Below are 17164 nucleotides of genomic sequence, written 5' to 3'. Positions count from 1 at the left end.
TTTGTATCATTTATTTGTTATTATTTTGTTTTGATGATTTCTGGTTCATCCTAATTTCATTTCATTTTAAAGTTTATTTTGGGGGTTTGCATATTAGCCATGTTTTTTTTTTTTGTTTAGGAGTTTTTTTGGTTCTAAGTGTGGCTGGTGATTGCTCACTTTTCGTTTGCACTCTGAGTGATGAGTTCAGTGTCTAGCTAAATATATTTATGTTTTAAAGGATAATAAAAGTATTAAACTTGAATTTAACACAAAATAATTTTAGTCATTTTTTAAATGTGTTATTACAGTCAGTTTAAGTTAAATTAAATTGAACAATTTTCTTTAAAAAGATGGAATTCTTATGTCTCTTCATAGTTACAGTTTTTTCATGTTATTTTACATCAAACATGTGTTTCAAAGGTTCAGGAAAAACAGTGAACTACAGCAAAAAAAAAAAAGGGGAATATTACAGATTTATATACAGTAATATTAAGCAATGTTTCCTATTCCCAACTATGATCGAAACCTCTCTTAAAAAGGAACATCAGATAAAAACAACAAATTAGCTGACTAATCAGAGCAGACAGATTTTTATGGGGGGAATGGGAATAAAAATGTCAACAAAGTCTGTTTCAGTGAACTCTGAGGAGCAAGCAGCTGTGTTACAGAGGTATCTTGATCCATTCTGGTAACTTAAGTTTAATGCTTTTATGCTGTCCCTTAAGGGTAATGAGGTTCCTTAAGCCCTATCTTGCTAAACAGTTTAAAACTCTTAACTTTTACATCTGGTTCTAACCTGAAAAGGTTTTGACCTGATGTTTTCTTTACATCCCTTCTTGATTCTCGATTAAACTGTATGCCAGCCACTAACTTAGATTGATGCTTCAAACATTAAACTGCAGTAAATTTCATTAGCATTTTAACTTTATTTCTTCTTTCCTGTTCATCTAACTTGTTTCCACAGTTTCTCCCTTTCATTTAGACTGTCTATTGTTTTTCCTCCATCTCTCTCTCTCACTCTCCCCTCTTCATCCTATGTGATCCCTCCATCTGTCCTTTGTATTTCAATCCTCCCTCCACTCTGTGCCAGTGGTCAGACCAGCTGAGCCCTCGTCTATCCGCTGATCCTCCCTGGCACAGAGAAGTCTTGTCGGGCTGCGACACAAACACTCTCCCTGCAGGAAGTCATATTCCAGCATCTTATTCACGTGCTCCCTTTGTCTATGTTTTTCCTCTGTTCATTCTTTTGCAATGCTGAAGGTCACATCTTCATAAAGTCAGTGTCACATATCTACATATGCTTATGTAACGCTGATGGAATTAGATCAAAGCCATATGCTTTGTAGGCTTTAGTCCACTGCAGATGGATTTCACCAGGTAGATTCTGCACTAAAACAGTTGCCAAATTCTTGCTCAAAGCCAACTGGGTTGTTTTTTTCTCCAAAATAAGTGTCCTAAGAAGACTTTTTGTTATGAGATGACACTAAAGAAGAAAAGAAAGCTTGAAAGTCAATATTTGCTATGATCACCTTTATCCTTCAACAAAGAGATCCCTCTTAGAAAAGCTTTCTGTCATTTCTTTCAGTCGTCTTCAGGAATAGTTCTCCAGGCTTCTTAAGGGACATCCCAAAGCTCTTCTTTGGATGTTGGCTGCCTTTTGTTCAGAGGACCCCACACTGCTTTAATAATGTTGAGGTCCAGGCTCTCATCACTTCATAAGACCTGTTGCCACTCGTACTTCTCAATTGTGACATTTCCTAAATTCTCAGCTTTCGGCTATTTGGGAATCATCTTGGTATGAAAAAAAAAAAAAGGAAATCCTATTTTTTTTTTATAGATGCAACTAAGGCAATGGAAACTAATTATGTGTTTTTACAAAAGACTTTCAAAAACAATGTGTCAAAAGATATAAATTATAATCTTTTCTTAGCTAAATTATCTGTTAGCGTAACACTGGTTCATCTCTAGGTGCCATTTTTAATTGTTGATTAATCAGTGCCAGTGTAAAGTACAATCAAGTAACAGTCACATAAAGTATTCTTTAAATTAAGTGTAACAGTAGGTCTGTAAGTTCTGGATAATGAAAAAAAATCTTATTTCATTACAGTAATACGTGAGGTCTTTTTGCAATCCCGCATGTATGACAAGCATCAGAAGCAAAAAGCTTGAAACAAGAGGTATTAAGCAGAGGGATGCATACCAATATACAGCATTAAATGCTCTTTGAAGCAGGCTCATTCATCTCTGCTTGTGCTGCTTAAAGAGACATTTGTAGAAGTGAGTTATGTCATGTACAGCCAATTTTTTATAATATTATGTAGCCCATGTACAGCCAATTTTTTATTTGTGAGAGGTTCTGTTGGGCTTTCATGCATGACAGGAAAATATAAAAACCTCAAAAATACAATTCTTTGTGATCTGATCCTTCTAGTGCAGTCCTGCCAGATTCATCCCTGACTTTAAAGTGGAGCCTGGTTTCTGGCAGGGACATGAACAGGTAGGCACCATCGGGGTTGTTTAAATCACCAAAGGCAGCTTCTAAAGCAAGATGAATTTTATCATTTAACCCTCTTTAATTTTGTAATGGTTCTCCTGGGATCGGTGATGCACTGGCGAACTGGCCAGAGAGTACCATGCCTCTTGCTTGATGGCACCTGGGATAAACTCCTTTCCTCTGCAACCCTGATTCGGGTTAAGTTGGCATGGGAATTGAATGAATGAATAAAAAATTGAAGGAATGAATGAATGGTTCTATGTCAACTAAAACCCCATATTGCCACCTTCTGGACGCAATGTTTATCATAAAGAATCAGTTTTCACAGTAAAACATCAGTTCTCTATAAGTCATCCCAGGGCAATTTTCACAGAGAACAAGCTAATATATTCCCCTTGAGCGAGCACCAGGTGTTGTTGTGAAAAAAAAAATCCATTTTAACAAGATAGACCGCTGGCCAAACCAGACTCTGAGAGGGTAGCCATATGGCGTGAGCCAAAGTTCTGAGTGTCCTCAGAAAATAATTTGTTTTTGACCAGCACTGCTCCTCAGGATGAAACGAGTGACTCAACCTTTTAAAAACAGGCCCCTACAAATTGGTACTGAGAGATCTTTTAGGAAAAGAGCACGCACCTTGCACACATACAGTCACATAAACTTAGGAAAAATATAAGACAGAGGTTAGAAAATGCAGCCTAAGCTGTAACAAGCAGAAACATAGGATGCTTTATAAGGCCAGTCTGAATTCATTATAAGGCCAGTCTCGATTCATTGCCTTGAACTTTGCGATATTGAACATTCATGTCTCTGGTGTAGAAAATGGCACGGAAATATGTGGAAATGAAAACAAATGCTTTTGTTTGGAAACCTTCCAAGAAATCCTGTGAGCCATTGTGTGTACCACATGAAGGCAGACTGAGAAATGAAAGAACAGAACAAGACAGACTGATGGAGAGAGAAAAGAAGGAAAGAAGGCTGGAGCACAGTGAGGCTAAAAGATAAGAGAGAGATAGGAAGGGAGAGGGAGAATGATATAAAGAGGAGAAGGAAATGTTTTCTCTGCTCCCCTGATGTGTCTGCATCTGTCTCCTTGCTCAGGTTGCAGACCTTCCTGTAATCCAGCTTTACGTCTGCCTCGCTGCCACTGCACCTGTAATCTGCTTCCTGCGCTCCTGTAATCTCGCTTTAACTCTGCTTATCTTCTGCCTCATGCTGAGAGAAATCTTTCTACTGAAATGTTGGCTCGACTTAGAAGTGAAAACATGCCAATATCTCAATATTCTCTCACTCCCTCTGTGTATCCTATAATCCAAAGCTCAAAATTCTGTTTTCTGATTTGTTTTCCCCATCTATTTTTATATAATTTCCTATTCACATTATTCTTCTTGTCACATCTTCGTTCCTTTAATCTTTTGTGATCCATGGGTTTATCTAAAATCATGGATTCCATTATCTTCTGTATTAAAATCTCTAAGTCTTGAAATGGTTGTTTAAAAGGCTGCTAATGTTGTTAATTTAAATTGTTGCAGCTTGTCTTGGACAACTTAACTATAAAAGAATAACGTTTTAACAGCTAAAAAGTGAAAAGCTCTTGGATTGGAATTCTTTAGCTTGGAGTTGTAACCAAAAACTCCGTCCTTCATTTACCTGTGATTTCATGTATCCCCAAAATAACACAATCTCATGACATATCATTAAATACATATGTTGGTCCATTAAAAAATACTGTCTGTTTCTTAGTAAAGGCTAAAAAATTGTACAACGTCAACGTTTTGCTCCCACTGATCGCTACTGCAATACAGCTTCTATTTCCCCTCTGCTGATGTTCCCGTCCCCACGTGTTCATGATCACCACGACCTTCAAGGGTGAGATTGTTGGTTCAACTCCAAATCCTTAACAACCATTTCCTTAGCCTGTTTGCTTTTCTGCTTCCCAAATTACCTAGTTTTCCACTTCACTCCCACTCGCTACTGTTTATAATTAAGAGGTAAAGGTACATGGTTAAGGTTAGGTTTTAAATTTAGTTAAAAAGGCATGAGCACATATGAATTATGGACAACCCTGAACATCCTCTCCATGAGACTGTTATCGGAAAACAGAGTCTCTTCAGTCAAAGGCTTCTTCAGTTTGGATGCAAAACGGACCGCTACAGGAAATCTTTCCTGCCCACAGCCATCAGCATCTATAACAACTCCTTGATTTAATTGAGTTACATCAACATTTAATTTCCCTCTGGGATAAATAAAGTATTTTTGAATTGAATTGAATTTTGAATTGAATTTGAATGTTTAGGGTTAGAAAAATATAAATTGTCAAAGACTACAAAGCTTTAGACTCATTGGTCATCATTTCAGCCATGTGAAGTGACAATTCTCGGCATAAAACAATTGCAGAACAAAATGTGGTCATCACACAATTTCAAAACCTGGATTATGAAACTTTGTATTGGATCACATTTTACAATTTCCCCTGAGACTAGGCTGTCCACAGACCTTTTCCACAACAGCAACTTGTGGAGTCTTATCAATAAAATGAGTGTGTACTGTTTGTTGCTTTGGGACCTCTGCTAATTCCCACCACTAACGGCCACATAAAAACAACATAACTCTGAGGCATCCTCAGCTGCCTGCACATATGACCTGTGAGGACATTTTTTAGCATGTAACAACCCAAATTTCAACCAAGTAACTGCTCTAGAGGTAGTGTCTGTGCCCCATCTGGGCTACTGTAGGACAATGGCAGTAAACATGACACAGCATGAGTATTAAGGGCAATCACCACTGTCTTTATATGTATTTTGCTGCTTTCAAGTCACTGTAAACATTATTTCAAACTAATTCTACATCGATGACAGCTTATATTGCTTTTCTACCATTAGCCCCGCATAACTGTTACATATCAGAGCTTTGTTTCGAAACCGTACTCAAAGTAGTAATAAAAGCTTAGACTGTATTGAGTCTCATTTCAGTTGATAACACGGTCGGTTTTTTTCAGTAGTCACGTGTTCTTATTGCGTTGGATGGACTACAGAGATGGGAAATATTACATTTATGTCTTCCAAGCAATCATGTTTTTGGATTGGTTGTAAGAGTGTGGGGTTTTTTTGTATGAGGGTTATATATGCCCTTTTTTAAATGTAGCACCGTATTATACAAATCGAAATGTAATTAATCCAAATGGAGAATGTTGTGACTGTGAGGGATCCCTTCGTACTGGAGCCTTCAAAAGTTCCTCACATCTAAGGGAGCTGAATATAGCAAAGCTGGTATCCGTCCTCTTCTTAAAAACAATAGAGACTTATAAATATATTCAAAGAATAACTAACCTTTAGTGTTCAACTGCATGTGAAGTGTTAAAATAGCATCCATTAAGGGGACTGTGGCTTGGTACAATATATTTTAGTCCTAACCATGATGTTTTTTTTATACCCTAACCAAGTAGTTTCCAACCCTAAGCAGGTTATTGCCAAAATCCAAATCCAAGTGGGAAATCACCATTTTCTTTGGCAATCTATGCCGCTTGACGTGCACTTACAACTCTTTACTTTGGAACATTTATATGTTTGATTTTATACTTTTGTAACGCAGCTGTTCACTGAAGTCAATTTCATATCAGGACAACTTTTGAAGTCCTCCAACTCAGCATCCTGAACTGGGGTTGCCTCTAAATATCTTTGTCACAGTCGTACAGTCTGCAGAAAAATATACTTCTCTAAGTTTTTTAAATCTCATTTAAAAGGGCTGTTCCCAAAGTCATAATTCTGGAGTTTGAAAAAAAAAAGTGAAAAAGGCAAACTAGAATATCGATGTCATTTTAATGTCAAGGCAAGGCATCTTTATTTATAGAGCGCATTTCATACCACAGGCAACTCAATGAGCTTTACATAAAGACAAGGCATTTAAAAGAACAGCATAAAGCAGCATAAAAACAAGCAATTTAAAGAGAAAAAAAATAGAATAAAAATTAAAGCAATCAAAGAAGAGGGGAAAAAGAAAGATATAAACTCAACCATAAGCACACCGAAAGAGAAATGTTTTTAACCTGGATTTAAAAGTGCTTACAGTTGGGGCTGATTTCAGTTCTGCTGGTAGTTTGTTCCAGTTGTGTGCAGCATAACAGCTAAAAGCTGCTTCACCGTATCTAGTTTGAACTCTGGGCTCCACTATCTGACCTGAGTCAGCAGATCTCAGAGCTCTGCTGGGTTTATACTCTGCTAGCATGTCATTCATGTATTCTGGACCTAAACCATTCCGTGATTTGTAGACGAGCAGCAGAACTTTAAAATCTATTCTGTATCTGACCGGGAGCCGATGTAAAGACTTGAGAACTGGGGTGATGTGATCTGATCTCTTTGTTCTGGTTAAAACTCGGGCTGCAGCGTTCTGAATGAGCTGCAGCTCACTGCAGAGACAGTGACTCAAGATGTTTACTGACAGCAAACCTCTTCTCTTTGTTGCCAAACACAATGACCTCAGTTTTTTCTTGATTTAACTGAAGGAAATTTAGGTTCATCCACTTTTTGACTTGCTCTAAGCAGTCGCACAATGACTCTATAGGACTGCAGTCATCTGGAGACAGTGCCAGATATATCTGTGTGTCATCTGCATAGCTGTGGTAGTTGACTTTAGAGTAGCAAACAGAGCACGAGTGTTGTTGATGTTCTTATTAATCATTTCAGATAAGTGTTGCTGTCTAGCGCGGAGTAACCCGTGGTTAAAATTACAAAGACTTTGTTTGTAGAGGTCATGGTGAATTTGAAGTTTAGTTTTTCACCATTTACGCTCTGCTTTCCTGCATTCTGTTTTCAAGGCCTTTATCATCATAGTGTTCCTCCATGGTGTTCGCTTTCTGCTCAAGATCATCTTATTTTTAACAGGTGCAACAGTATCCATGACATTTGAGATTTTCAAGTTAAAGTTATCTAAGAGTTCATCAACTGTCTCTGCACTCGCAGTTGATGACATAGCTATAACTTCCATAAACTTAGCACTGGTATTCTCATTTATGTACCTTTTTCTAAGACACACGGGTTAACTGAATGTTTGGAGTTAAACTCTAAGTCAGAGAACACACAGAAATGATCAGAGAGCGCCAAGTCCTTGATATCAACAGAAGAAATGTCAACACCTTTAGAGATAACCAGATCCAGTGTGTGGCCTCGAGTATGTGTGGGTCCATTCACATGTTGAAGGAGGCCAAAAGTGTCAAGTAGAGAGCAGAGTTCTTTGGCATTAGTGTCCATGTTATTGTCCATGTGAATGTTAAAATCCCCTGTTATGATAAAAAAGTTATAGTCAGTGCAGATAACTGACAGCAGTTCAGCAAACTCATCAAAGAAAGTTCCTGGGTATCTTGGTGGTCTATAAATGATTAGGAAGATAACTTTTGGATCCCCCTTTACTAAAAAACAGAGATATTCAAATGAGCTAAAATCACCAAGTAAAATTTATTTGCACTGAAAGACTGATTTAAAAATGGCGGCAACTCCCCCGCCCTTCTTACCACTTCGACACTTATTGATAAAACTGAAATTTGTTGGTGCGGCCTCATTGAGAATGGTATCACAGCTACATTCAGTCAGCCATGTTTCACTAAGAAATAAAAAGTCTAGATTATAGGTCATGATCATGTCATTTACTAAGAGGGATTTGTTGGCTAGTGATCTGATATTGAGTAGGGCTAATCTCGTGGAGACAACAGGTGATACTGGTGTGTTTCGGGGTTGACACACTATATTCAATAGATTGGTAGATTTAACTGAACCTTTTTTATTTCTCACCAGTTTGACCACTTTTCTGTTACCTGTCATCACAGGGATTGAAAAGGCTGTCTGAACTCCATAGGGCCCTGACTTAATCTGGGGAAGAGCATTCTTGATATCAGTATTACAGCCTGGACCCGGCACATATCAGTCAGACTCACAGATATGATGATTCAGAGGAGGTGGGGGGGCTTGGTCACTTCTGTTTGAGGGTTGTTTCCAACGTGATGGACGTGGTGGAATGGGAGGGGCTGGATGAGGTGGGATGTTAGGGGGGAAGAATATGGGATTTTGGCGTGGTGTCAATTGTATTCCAATATTGAGAAAGCTCTTCATCCTGTCCGGGAAATCCAGAAGTGAGGAGTCCAGACTGAGTGGAGAGTGCTGGGGGCTGGGTGGGGTCCGGGGGGGCGAAGGCTGGGGGTTTCCCACTGGGGCTGGGGGAGACTCCGCCTGTTGGACTGCCGGGGCTGGTGAAGACTCCACTTGTTGGGCTGTTGGGGCTGGTGAAGACTCCTTATCTTGGGGTGAGGATGATGACGTTGCAGGTTCTTTCTGGATCTGCTGTCCTCCATGGTCAGTCCTTGTCTCAGCGCCCTCACCAGAGCATTGTCCTATCTGTCGTTTTGGATCGTTTTGTCCTGTCTCGTCCTTGATAGGGGCTGCTGGTGTGTGACGCAGAGAGTAAAAAATGTTGGAGCTTAGCAACTGAACTCCTGACTTGTTAAGGTGAAATCCATCTGCCTTAAAGAGGTGCCTGCGTCCCCAAAAGATGTTGAAATTGTCAATAAAATTCATTGAATGAGCAGCACACATGTCTTTGAGCCATCTGTTTAGCATCATCAGTCTGCTGAATCTCTCATCTCCTTTCCAAACTGTTGGTAGAGGTCCACTGAAAAACACCTCTGTACTTGTGCATCGAACTTTGTTTACCAGGTCCATAAAGTCTTGTTTTAATACCTCCGATTGTTGCTTCACAACATCAAGGTCTCCTGTTTGTATGATGAGAGATTTCAGTGTCGGATGCTCAGCAACAATGTCCAGGATCTTCTTTGAGATATCAGACACCATGTCGTTACTAAAACAGAGTATTTTGGTCTTTTTTCTTGCTGCAAAAACGTTTTATCTCATTCACAGCTCCGTCACCCACTATCAGAGTTTGAGGCCCAGTGGTTAGCTCTTTCTGTGGCCTTTTAGCATATAATTTAGCCTCATACCTTTCTCCGGTCTTGGGAGATGAGCGTTCTTTTGGAGAGTCAGGATTTTGATAAAGTGGAGCAAATCTGTTCTCTAGCAGAATTCCTGTGTCTTGTAGCAATTTACTCCTGGTTTTGGTGGTGGTCTCGGTCCATCGTTGCTTTTTCTTTAGTATCGGGGTAGAGACATTCCTGTGTGATAGTGCAGGCCACTCGGAGTCATTGTGGGTCTCCAGGTGTTGGGTTCTGCCTGATAACCGTCTTCCCACATCTGAGGGAGGCGATTTGTAGTGTTTTGGCTTAGCACCAAGGGAGTTCCAGGGAGGACTGGTTGAATATTTTCCATTTACACCAGGCTCCTGCCGTGTCTCGGTGGTGCCAGTTAGCTTCCTGTTAGCCTGCTCCCTTTCAGTGTTTTGGGATACTGGCAGAGTAGTTTCATCGTCCATTTATCTCCACGTTCACTTCAAGCCGATACATTTTTGTTTCCAGTATTGCTATCTTCTGGAGTAGCTTGTGGTAATCGTCAGTGGAAAAGGGAGGCATCTTGCTGCTAATTAGCGTCAGTTAGCTGAGCTCCTCCAAAAGCAGGAAGCTCCAACGGAATTTCCACACGACAGTTTCCAGATGACTTTTTGATAAAAATGATTAAAAAAAGTCTTGGTTCACTTAAAAGAAAAATAATAAAATTATATCCAATACTTGTGGAAAGAAATAAAATGATTTAAAAGCAAATAAAGCAATAAGCAGCAGGAGGAAGCAGAGACACGTCTGCACTCTTCAGAAGCAGGAAGCAGGATGAGAACTAAACATCTATTGTCAGTGTTATGGAAATATTTTACAACAATCTTACTTCTTAGTCTTCAACTTTAATATGGTTTAATAAAACTATAATTTGTTTAATGGGTTTGAGTTAAGTTTTTCTGGTCAAAGTTTATCTGAAAGTTCGAGTTTGACTTTACATGTTTCGCTGACTGCAGTGTGTCCTTTGTCTGCATCGTCAGCAGGTCCAACATACCAGCAACCAGAAGCAAAATCTGATTTAGTTCATTGAAATACAGTCACCCTCAGTCTGTCCATTAAGAAATCTACCCTTCTGTCTGACTTGCTCCACTTTTTTACATTTGTTTTTAGGCTTTTTACCTTCTCGCTTTGCAGGTCTCTCTCCGTTTGTCTATTTCTTTCTTGAACTTGCAACCTCTTTACTCTGATGAATCTGTCTTTCATTACCTGCTGTGTCACCTCCACCATCCCTGCAGCTTTCCACAGCATATTGAGAAGCTGGTACATTACTCTCCTGTGTGTAGAGCCAACAAAAAAAGATTACTCTCAGTGTCAGGAGAGACATGCAGGGAAAGGAAGGTAATTTATGCACTCTTCTCTCTATGAGTTTCTGTCTGTTTATCAGGTCACCAAAGGAACTAGGTAATAAAGAAGGAGGGTTTTTAGAACTGCACATTTTATATGACACAGCAAAAAGATCAGAGAGTGAACAGTAATTAAGAGAAATGCAGAGTTTGGGAAATATAACAAGCACAATTTGCTTTGGTCTGTAACAGCCTTTCCCATCGCATCCTGTTTGAAAACTGTCCAATCATGATCAAGAGTCCCAATACAGACAACCAAACAATAGCTGCAGTGTGTCAAATTGATAGTTTAAAAAAAAAAATGTTAGCTGATGCCAGGTCAGAAATTTACTTCAGCTCACAAAATCACCTTCAGTCCAACCACAGCAGGCTCCTCATTGTTATATTTTGTGAAGACGTGAAGATTTTGAAATAACAAACTTAGATAGATAGAAGTTTCGCAGAGAGCAGTCGAGAGATGACACATTAATTTGTTTGCAGTGAATGAGCAGGCTTATGATAGCTTAAGGGTTTATCTGCTTTTGTCTCACGTATTTTTATGCATGTCAAACATTGTTTTGTCATCTTGGACATCTTGGCGTTCTTTTATTTTGTGTGGGCATGTTGACAACCAAATAATTACATACAGATTCATGGTATTTTATGAGAATTTCATAGTGTTGAATTTCAAAGTTGAATATTGTAATACTCCTTGGCCATGCTTCACAAAAGACACTATTATCTCTTGAACCATGAATAAAAGTGAAATCAATGCAGTGGAGATTATCATCAATCTTATTGTTGCTTCCGGTTGCAGAATTTTCAACTTGTGGTTGAACTTCACTGCCTAAAATCCCATTTTCAGTGCTTGACAACGTTTGTTGTTGAGTGAGTTGGGGTATGTTCTCATTTTCTGCTCCAAAACATTTTAAATAGGTTTATTACTGCTTTATGACTGGATCAATAAAGGGTTTAAACACACCTCCTCATTAAATTCTGAATGAATAGGGGTTCATCCTTTTAGCTGGTTATATATGTGAACATGACAGAGGATGAACCCCCGAGTGCTTCACATTCTGAAATCCTTCTTCATCACTCCGCACCATTAACCATGGCATTGAAGCCATGGAGCTGTCAGGAATGGGCAGCTTTGTGATCATGGCTTTTTGAGTGTTTCCTCGCAGTTTTATTTTTTTTACCCATAATCCCTTCAATGACAGCCCTCTCAGGTATTCCTGTTCAACTGATGCTTGAACCGAAAAATGAGGCAAACAACATCAAAGAGATTTGGTCTTCTTAACTGATCATTTCATAATTGGAAGAAATGCAATGGACTAGAGGGGCTGAGATAGACGGGGAGGAATTTGGAAGACAAAGCAAAGGCAGATGAGGTGAGCATGATGTACTTGCAATGTCCTTGCAATATTATTATTTTTGACTGTTTTTCTTCTGTTACTTTCATGGAAACAATTAAAATCTTGTCAGACTGCCTAAATTGAGATGAGAGAGATCCAGATATAGAAAGGAGGAGAAGAGAAAGATGGATGTGAAATAAATGAAGATATCCTTTTTTTTTTATTATTTTAATGCCCAGTTTGTTTTTTGGAGTATGTCATCACGTGTCTGTGTGAGTATGTGTGAATGAAATAAATGTCTGTAAGAGTGATTAAAAACGGAGCTGGCATTTAGTGACATGATATCTAACTGGTGTGGATAACTACACCAGGAGAGAAAGCAAAACCAGAACTTTATATGCACATATGTGTGCCTGAGCATTTTGGGCCTTTTAGATTTTTTGGTTACCTCTCCCTACTTTAACATTTTACTTTTTGCATATATATTTTTTTCATTACAGTGTTAATAATATCTCAGGTGCAGCAAGAGGAGAGTACCGTGTAGAGAAATGATGAGGAGGTTTTGACACTGACTAATAAAGGTTTTTGTTGTCTCTTGAAAAGGTTATTCTGGGGAGAAAAGTAGTTATGGAAACAATGTGAAGCAAGATCTCGCAAAAAAAGTAAAAGATCAAAGTGATAAAGATGGAAAACAACAAGTCGAAGCTAGTGACACTAAAAATGGTTTGTGAATGTCTGAAATTGTAGTGTGGAAACTAACTTTTTCTTATACTTTACCAATTAATTTTGTATTAAACAATAAATCACAGCGGGCAAATAATTTAATTTCCACACTCTGCTGGAGTCTAAAACTGGAAAAGTATTTATTTCTATGTAGTGTTGAACCCGAGGCTATGAAAAAACCTGGAATGTTAGGCATATTTTGAAACTGCTAAGATTTGCAAATAAGAATCTGCAGATATGTATGTTTTTTAGTGTATATGTGCATAAGTCAGTCTCTTATAATTAATCATGTGAAAGTGGAATCAATCCAGTATTCATTATGATTTACTTTTGTTTTACTATTGGGTTATTATCATCTTCAATGAGTCCCTGCTTTCAAATGTAATCATGGAAATGTCGAACTGCTAGTCATGCCTTGAAGAACTAAATTAATCCTCAATTTGTTTTGACTTGTTGACTCATGAGATGCAAAGTCATTGTCAGTTTGTCGATTCAGTGTGGGAAGTTAGTTTTATTGATGCAATGTGTGTGAAATAGTTTGTTATTATAAAAAAAAAAACATCACGGGCATTCAATGAGCTGGATGCTTCTGTGAGCCATTACTAACACTGACAAATGTCCCATAAGTGTTTTAAGCAATGTCTGGCTTACTGTGGTTTAGATGCGATTTAGTTCATAAAGTTAAATGTACAAGCCGTTGCTTTGAGAAATTACAAGTTACGAGATTGGGCATCCATGAAGTGTGCGTGTACCCGCTCGATTATGCTGATTCTTGTTTAGAATGATGGCGTCTCTGGAGTTTTGGGACAAGGTCAACAGCTTTGACTATTTGTCATGTTTCTGAGCTGCTCCTGAGCAGTTTGTGTGCTGACCTGACCTGGTGAGTTATATTGTCCTGCTGGGTTAAGGTTGCTTCCATGAAGAGTGCTGGTGCCATGAAGTCGTGTGATCAGTAGATAAAACATGATCTACACATAAATGCCCAAACCAAAGAATATGATAAGTATTGTTAATTTCACATATGAGCGCTTTTATTGTCATAGCTAGTTGCTGAATCACACTATCCCTCCTTTTGTCATATATGATGCACAACATCAAATGCAGTTCTGTACTGCTGGTTTTGAATTGACGCACAGTGAGGCAGGTGAATTGGGCACCAATTAACATTAGAAAAGCAAATAATTTTAAACAGGAGGGTTACTTGCTGTGCTTAAAATACTTTTCTGACTGAGTGAAATTGGAACTGCTGAAGCAAAAGCATGACGTATTCTCCCCATTTTAAGGAAGCAGTCATCTGGGGTTGAAGCTGAAGGTATGTGCCTTAAGTGCAATATCACAGATGGCTACTAGACACTAGCTCCATAACATCTCTGGGATCAATATTCCTTTTCAATTCAATTATATTTATAATGTGCCAATTATCTCAGCACACTATATTAAGAAACTCAGGATTCACATTCAAGCACAATTACTTAATAAAAATAGGTGTTAGGGTCAAAGATACAAAGTTTTGTCCAATTAAGTTTCAGGCATACTCAGGGTAACACAAATTAAATGACTTTTTATGTAAAAGCATGCCAATATAGCCTGTTTTTTTTTTTTAAAGGCATGAAGTAAAAAATGCTATATTTCCAAAATCTCTGGAATTTTAAATTCAGACGCAGTTTAGCAACAAAACAAAACACTTCTTCAACATTACGTCTGGATTAAAAATAACTGTTATTGCTGACTTCAGGGTTTATTCATTATGGGGTTAATTAAAAGGTTACTTAGCAGCTGTTAGCTGATAAGAACAGGACTCTTCATTACCAGCTTTCTTGGAGCGAGTGGCAATCAAACGGCGAGCAGTAATCATCGCATTCCCATCGGAGCTGCTGCTTCTGGTGACAATTTACTTGCTGCAATGCAGTCTGGTAAAATGGCAGCCCTTCTCTTCACTGACACATGTGATTAACAGAGAGTGTCTCCCAATTGACATGTCTGTTTTTCTGCCTCTTTCCCGTCTTCCAGCATTAATGTTAGCACCACCACTTTTGGCTGACAAGTCCCCCCCCCTCTTTGCTTCTCTTTTTTCTCTGTAAAATGCTGACAGCTCAGGGAATTATAACTCCTGAGTAGATAATGACTATAACCTTTTCCTTATAGAGCATATACTGTATATCATAAAACTCTCAGCAGAAATATTTTTATGTAATTTTATTTTATAATTGTTTCCTATCTTAGGATGAAAAACCACCACAAACCTTGCTAGTAAATAGAAAGAGTAAAATTGAGAGAGCCACCCAGTAAGAGGGTGATTTAAAGGTACAACACTTTAATCCGGTCTCACACCAGAATGTGTAGTGGGTGAGTTTGTCCACTATGCAAAACGTTACAATTGCACATTAAAAGGCTAAATAAAGTGCTATTTATACATTTTTCTGACTCATTTCCTCATGTAAATATGAATACGCCGCTTATGTCTCGGTGTGAGACAACACTGATTTAGGTCATTTTGCTGCATGATTAAGTAGAATTTCAATACTGCTGATTTGAACAGTCAATTCATTTTACTTCATTCTCACAGTTTCTGACTTTTTTTACTGACTGTCATGGTTTTCTCTGGTTGTCAGACCCAAATGCAGAAAACTCTCAAGAGTCCAGATAGTTTGAAGTGTTTTATTTTCAAAGTGAGGAAATTGTCTTGATGGAGTGGATCTTTCCAGGAAGTGAATTCAGTCAGGGGTTGGCACCACAGTGGTTGCAGGAATAACTGGGACTGAAACAGATGCACAGGTGAGTCTGGATAAGGATTTCTGAGCAGGATGCAGATGATTGGAGACTTACAGTTCTTTAGATGCGGCTCCACTGGGGGGGGGGGGGGGGGGGCAGATAAACACTGAGGGGTTTCTGAAGGTTGAGGGTTTGAATCCAGATGGGTGTTCCAGAGCACGGTGGAGAGCAGACTGGGTTCGATCGGGAGCCGTAAGGAGAGCACGGCTGCCAGTAGTTAATCAGGTCCAGGTCTTGGGAGAGTCTTCAGGTTTGTGTACTGGATACAATGATCCGAGCTTGGTTTCAGGAAACTGGAAAATCTTGGAAGCAAAAACACAACTAGTTAGTCTTCAAGGTATCTCGACAGGTTCATGGAAAGGTAATTCACAGGCTTGAAGTACCACTTATGGCAACAATCAGGCGCCGAAGGACTGACAGCGATCTCCTTAAATGCTCCTCCTTGTTGATGGTAAGTTACTGCAGGTGTGCCTCGTCAGATGCCAGCCTCAGCCACCGTGCTCCTGACTACCACCTGGTGGAAGGAAAAAGAATCACCACACTCCCAGAAACCCAACACTCTCACTCAACTGTGGTTCAGGAATTAAAATTACAATGTTAGTGTATGAATTCATTTACAGGCTTTGAATGTAACAAAATGCTAGATTGTGTAACACATTTTATTATTTATGGTTTGGGGTACCTGACATATCATGTGGACAAAACCCCTACATTATCGGACTCCCAACTTTACACCTTGTGATTCTACCAGAGAGCAATTCTCTTGTTTCTGTAATAGCGGCATTATTAGAAAGCGTGGCTGAACTTACCTGACATCTTTGATGGTTTGTTACAAAGAACAATCGGGAAGGGTAACCATGGAAAGAGACTTTCAAAACATACTTGACACATCAGATCAAGAAACCAAACCAGCAGACTCATTTGGTAAAGCAAACTTTATTAAGGACAGTGAGGAAAGAAAGAAAAATTAGTTGATCGACGCCTTCAGTGTTCTTTGCTCTTAAATAATTCATCTCCAGTTCTGATATAACTGAGTTAGTCTCAGTTATATCAGCAGACATTAACTCTGACCTCTTTACCAAACAGCTAGAAGGGTTTTGTTGGGAAGATGCTCTAATGTCTTCAGTACCAAGAGGCAAAGGTAACAAAGGAGGCTGGAAGCAATGAGGCTGGAAGTGAACGTCTTAAGTGGAGAGTATTCTTTAATATATGTACACAGCTTTCGTGCAAAGGATGTAAGACAAAGAGCATAGAAGCCAGTTCCTTTTTTATACCGAGCTGTACTTGCAAAATAACACATCTCTCCATGTTGGGTTCTGTTCTCAGCATATGGTTTCATTCAATTGCTTTCAGACTTTCTGGGGCCGGGCTGACATTTATCAACACATAAATAACTCAGTATTAGGCCACTCAAGTGTTAAACAAAACAGTAATCAGGTATGGCTTCTCCAAACACATTACCATGCCTGACTTTTCTTATATATGTGGTTGGAGAGATTATTTCCATTCTAGACCATTTCATCAAAGGGGGGGT

The 17164-nt window shown here is 38.9% G+C and overlaps 2 protein-coding genes across 3 annotated transcripts in view; one reads left to right on the top strand and one right to left on the bottom strand.

The window, feature by feature from the left end:
* The window catches only part of LOC142367499 (glutamate receptor ionotropic, kainate 5-like), a 242992-nt gene that overhangs the window by 100735 nt on the left and 125093 nt on the right, over positions 1–17164 (top strand). The gene's annotated exons all lie outside the window — the stretch shown is intronic.
* Positions 997–9883, bottom strand: LOC142368254 (uncharacterized). The gene is made up of 4 exons (XM_075450379.1): positions 9456–9883; positions 8400–9316; positions 7551–7748; positions 997–1157 (listed from the first exon to the last, which is right to left on the bottom strand). The coding sequence occupies exons 1-4, from the start codon at positions 9881–9883 to the stop codon at positions 997–999; spliced, it is 1704 nt and encodes a 567-aa protein (XP_075306494.1).

The sequence above is a fragment of the Odontesthes bonariensis genome, chromosome 18 (assembly GCF_027942865.1).
Source record: "Odontesthes bonariensis isolate fOdoBon6 chromosome 18, fOdoBon6.hap1, whole genome shotgun sequence".
Classification (NCBI taxonomy): Eukaryota; Metazoa; Chordata; class Actinopteri; order Atheriniformes; family Atherinopsidae; genus Odontesthes; species Odontesthes bonariensis.
Note: the sequence above shows the minus strand (reverse complement) of the source record. Positions and strands in the feature narration are given on the sequence as shown.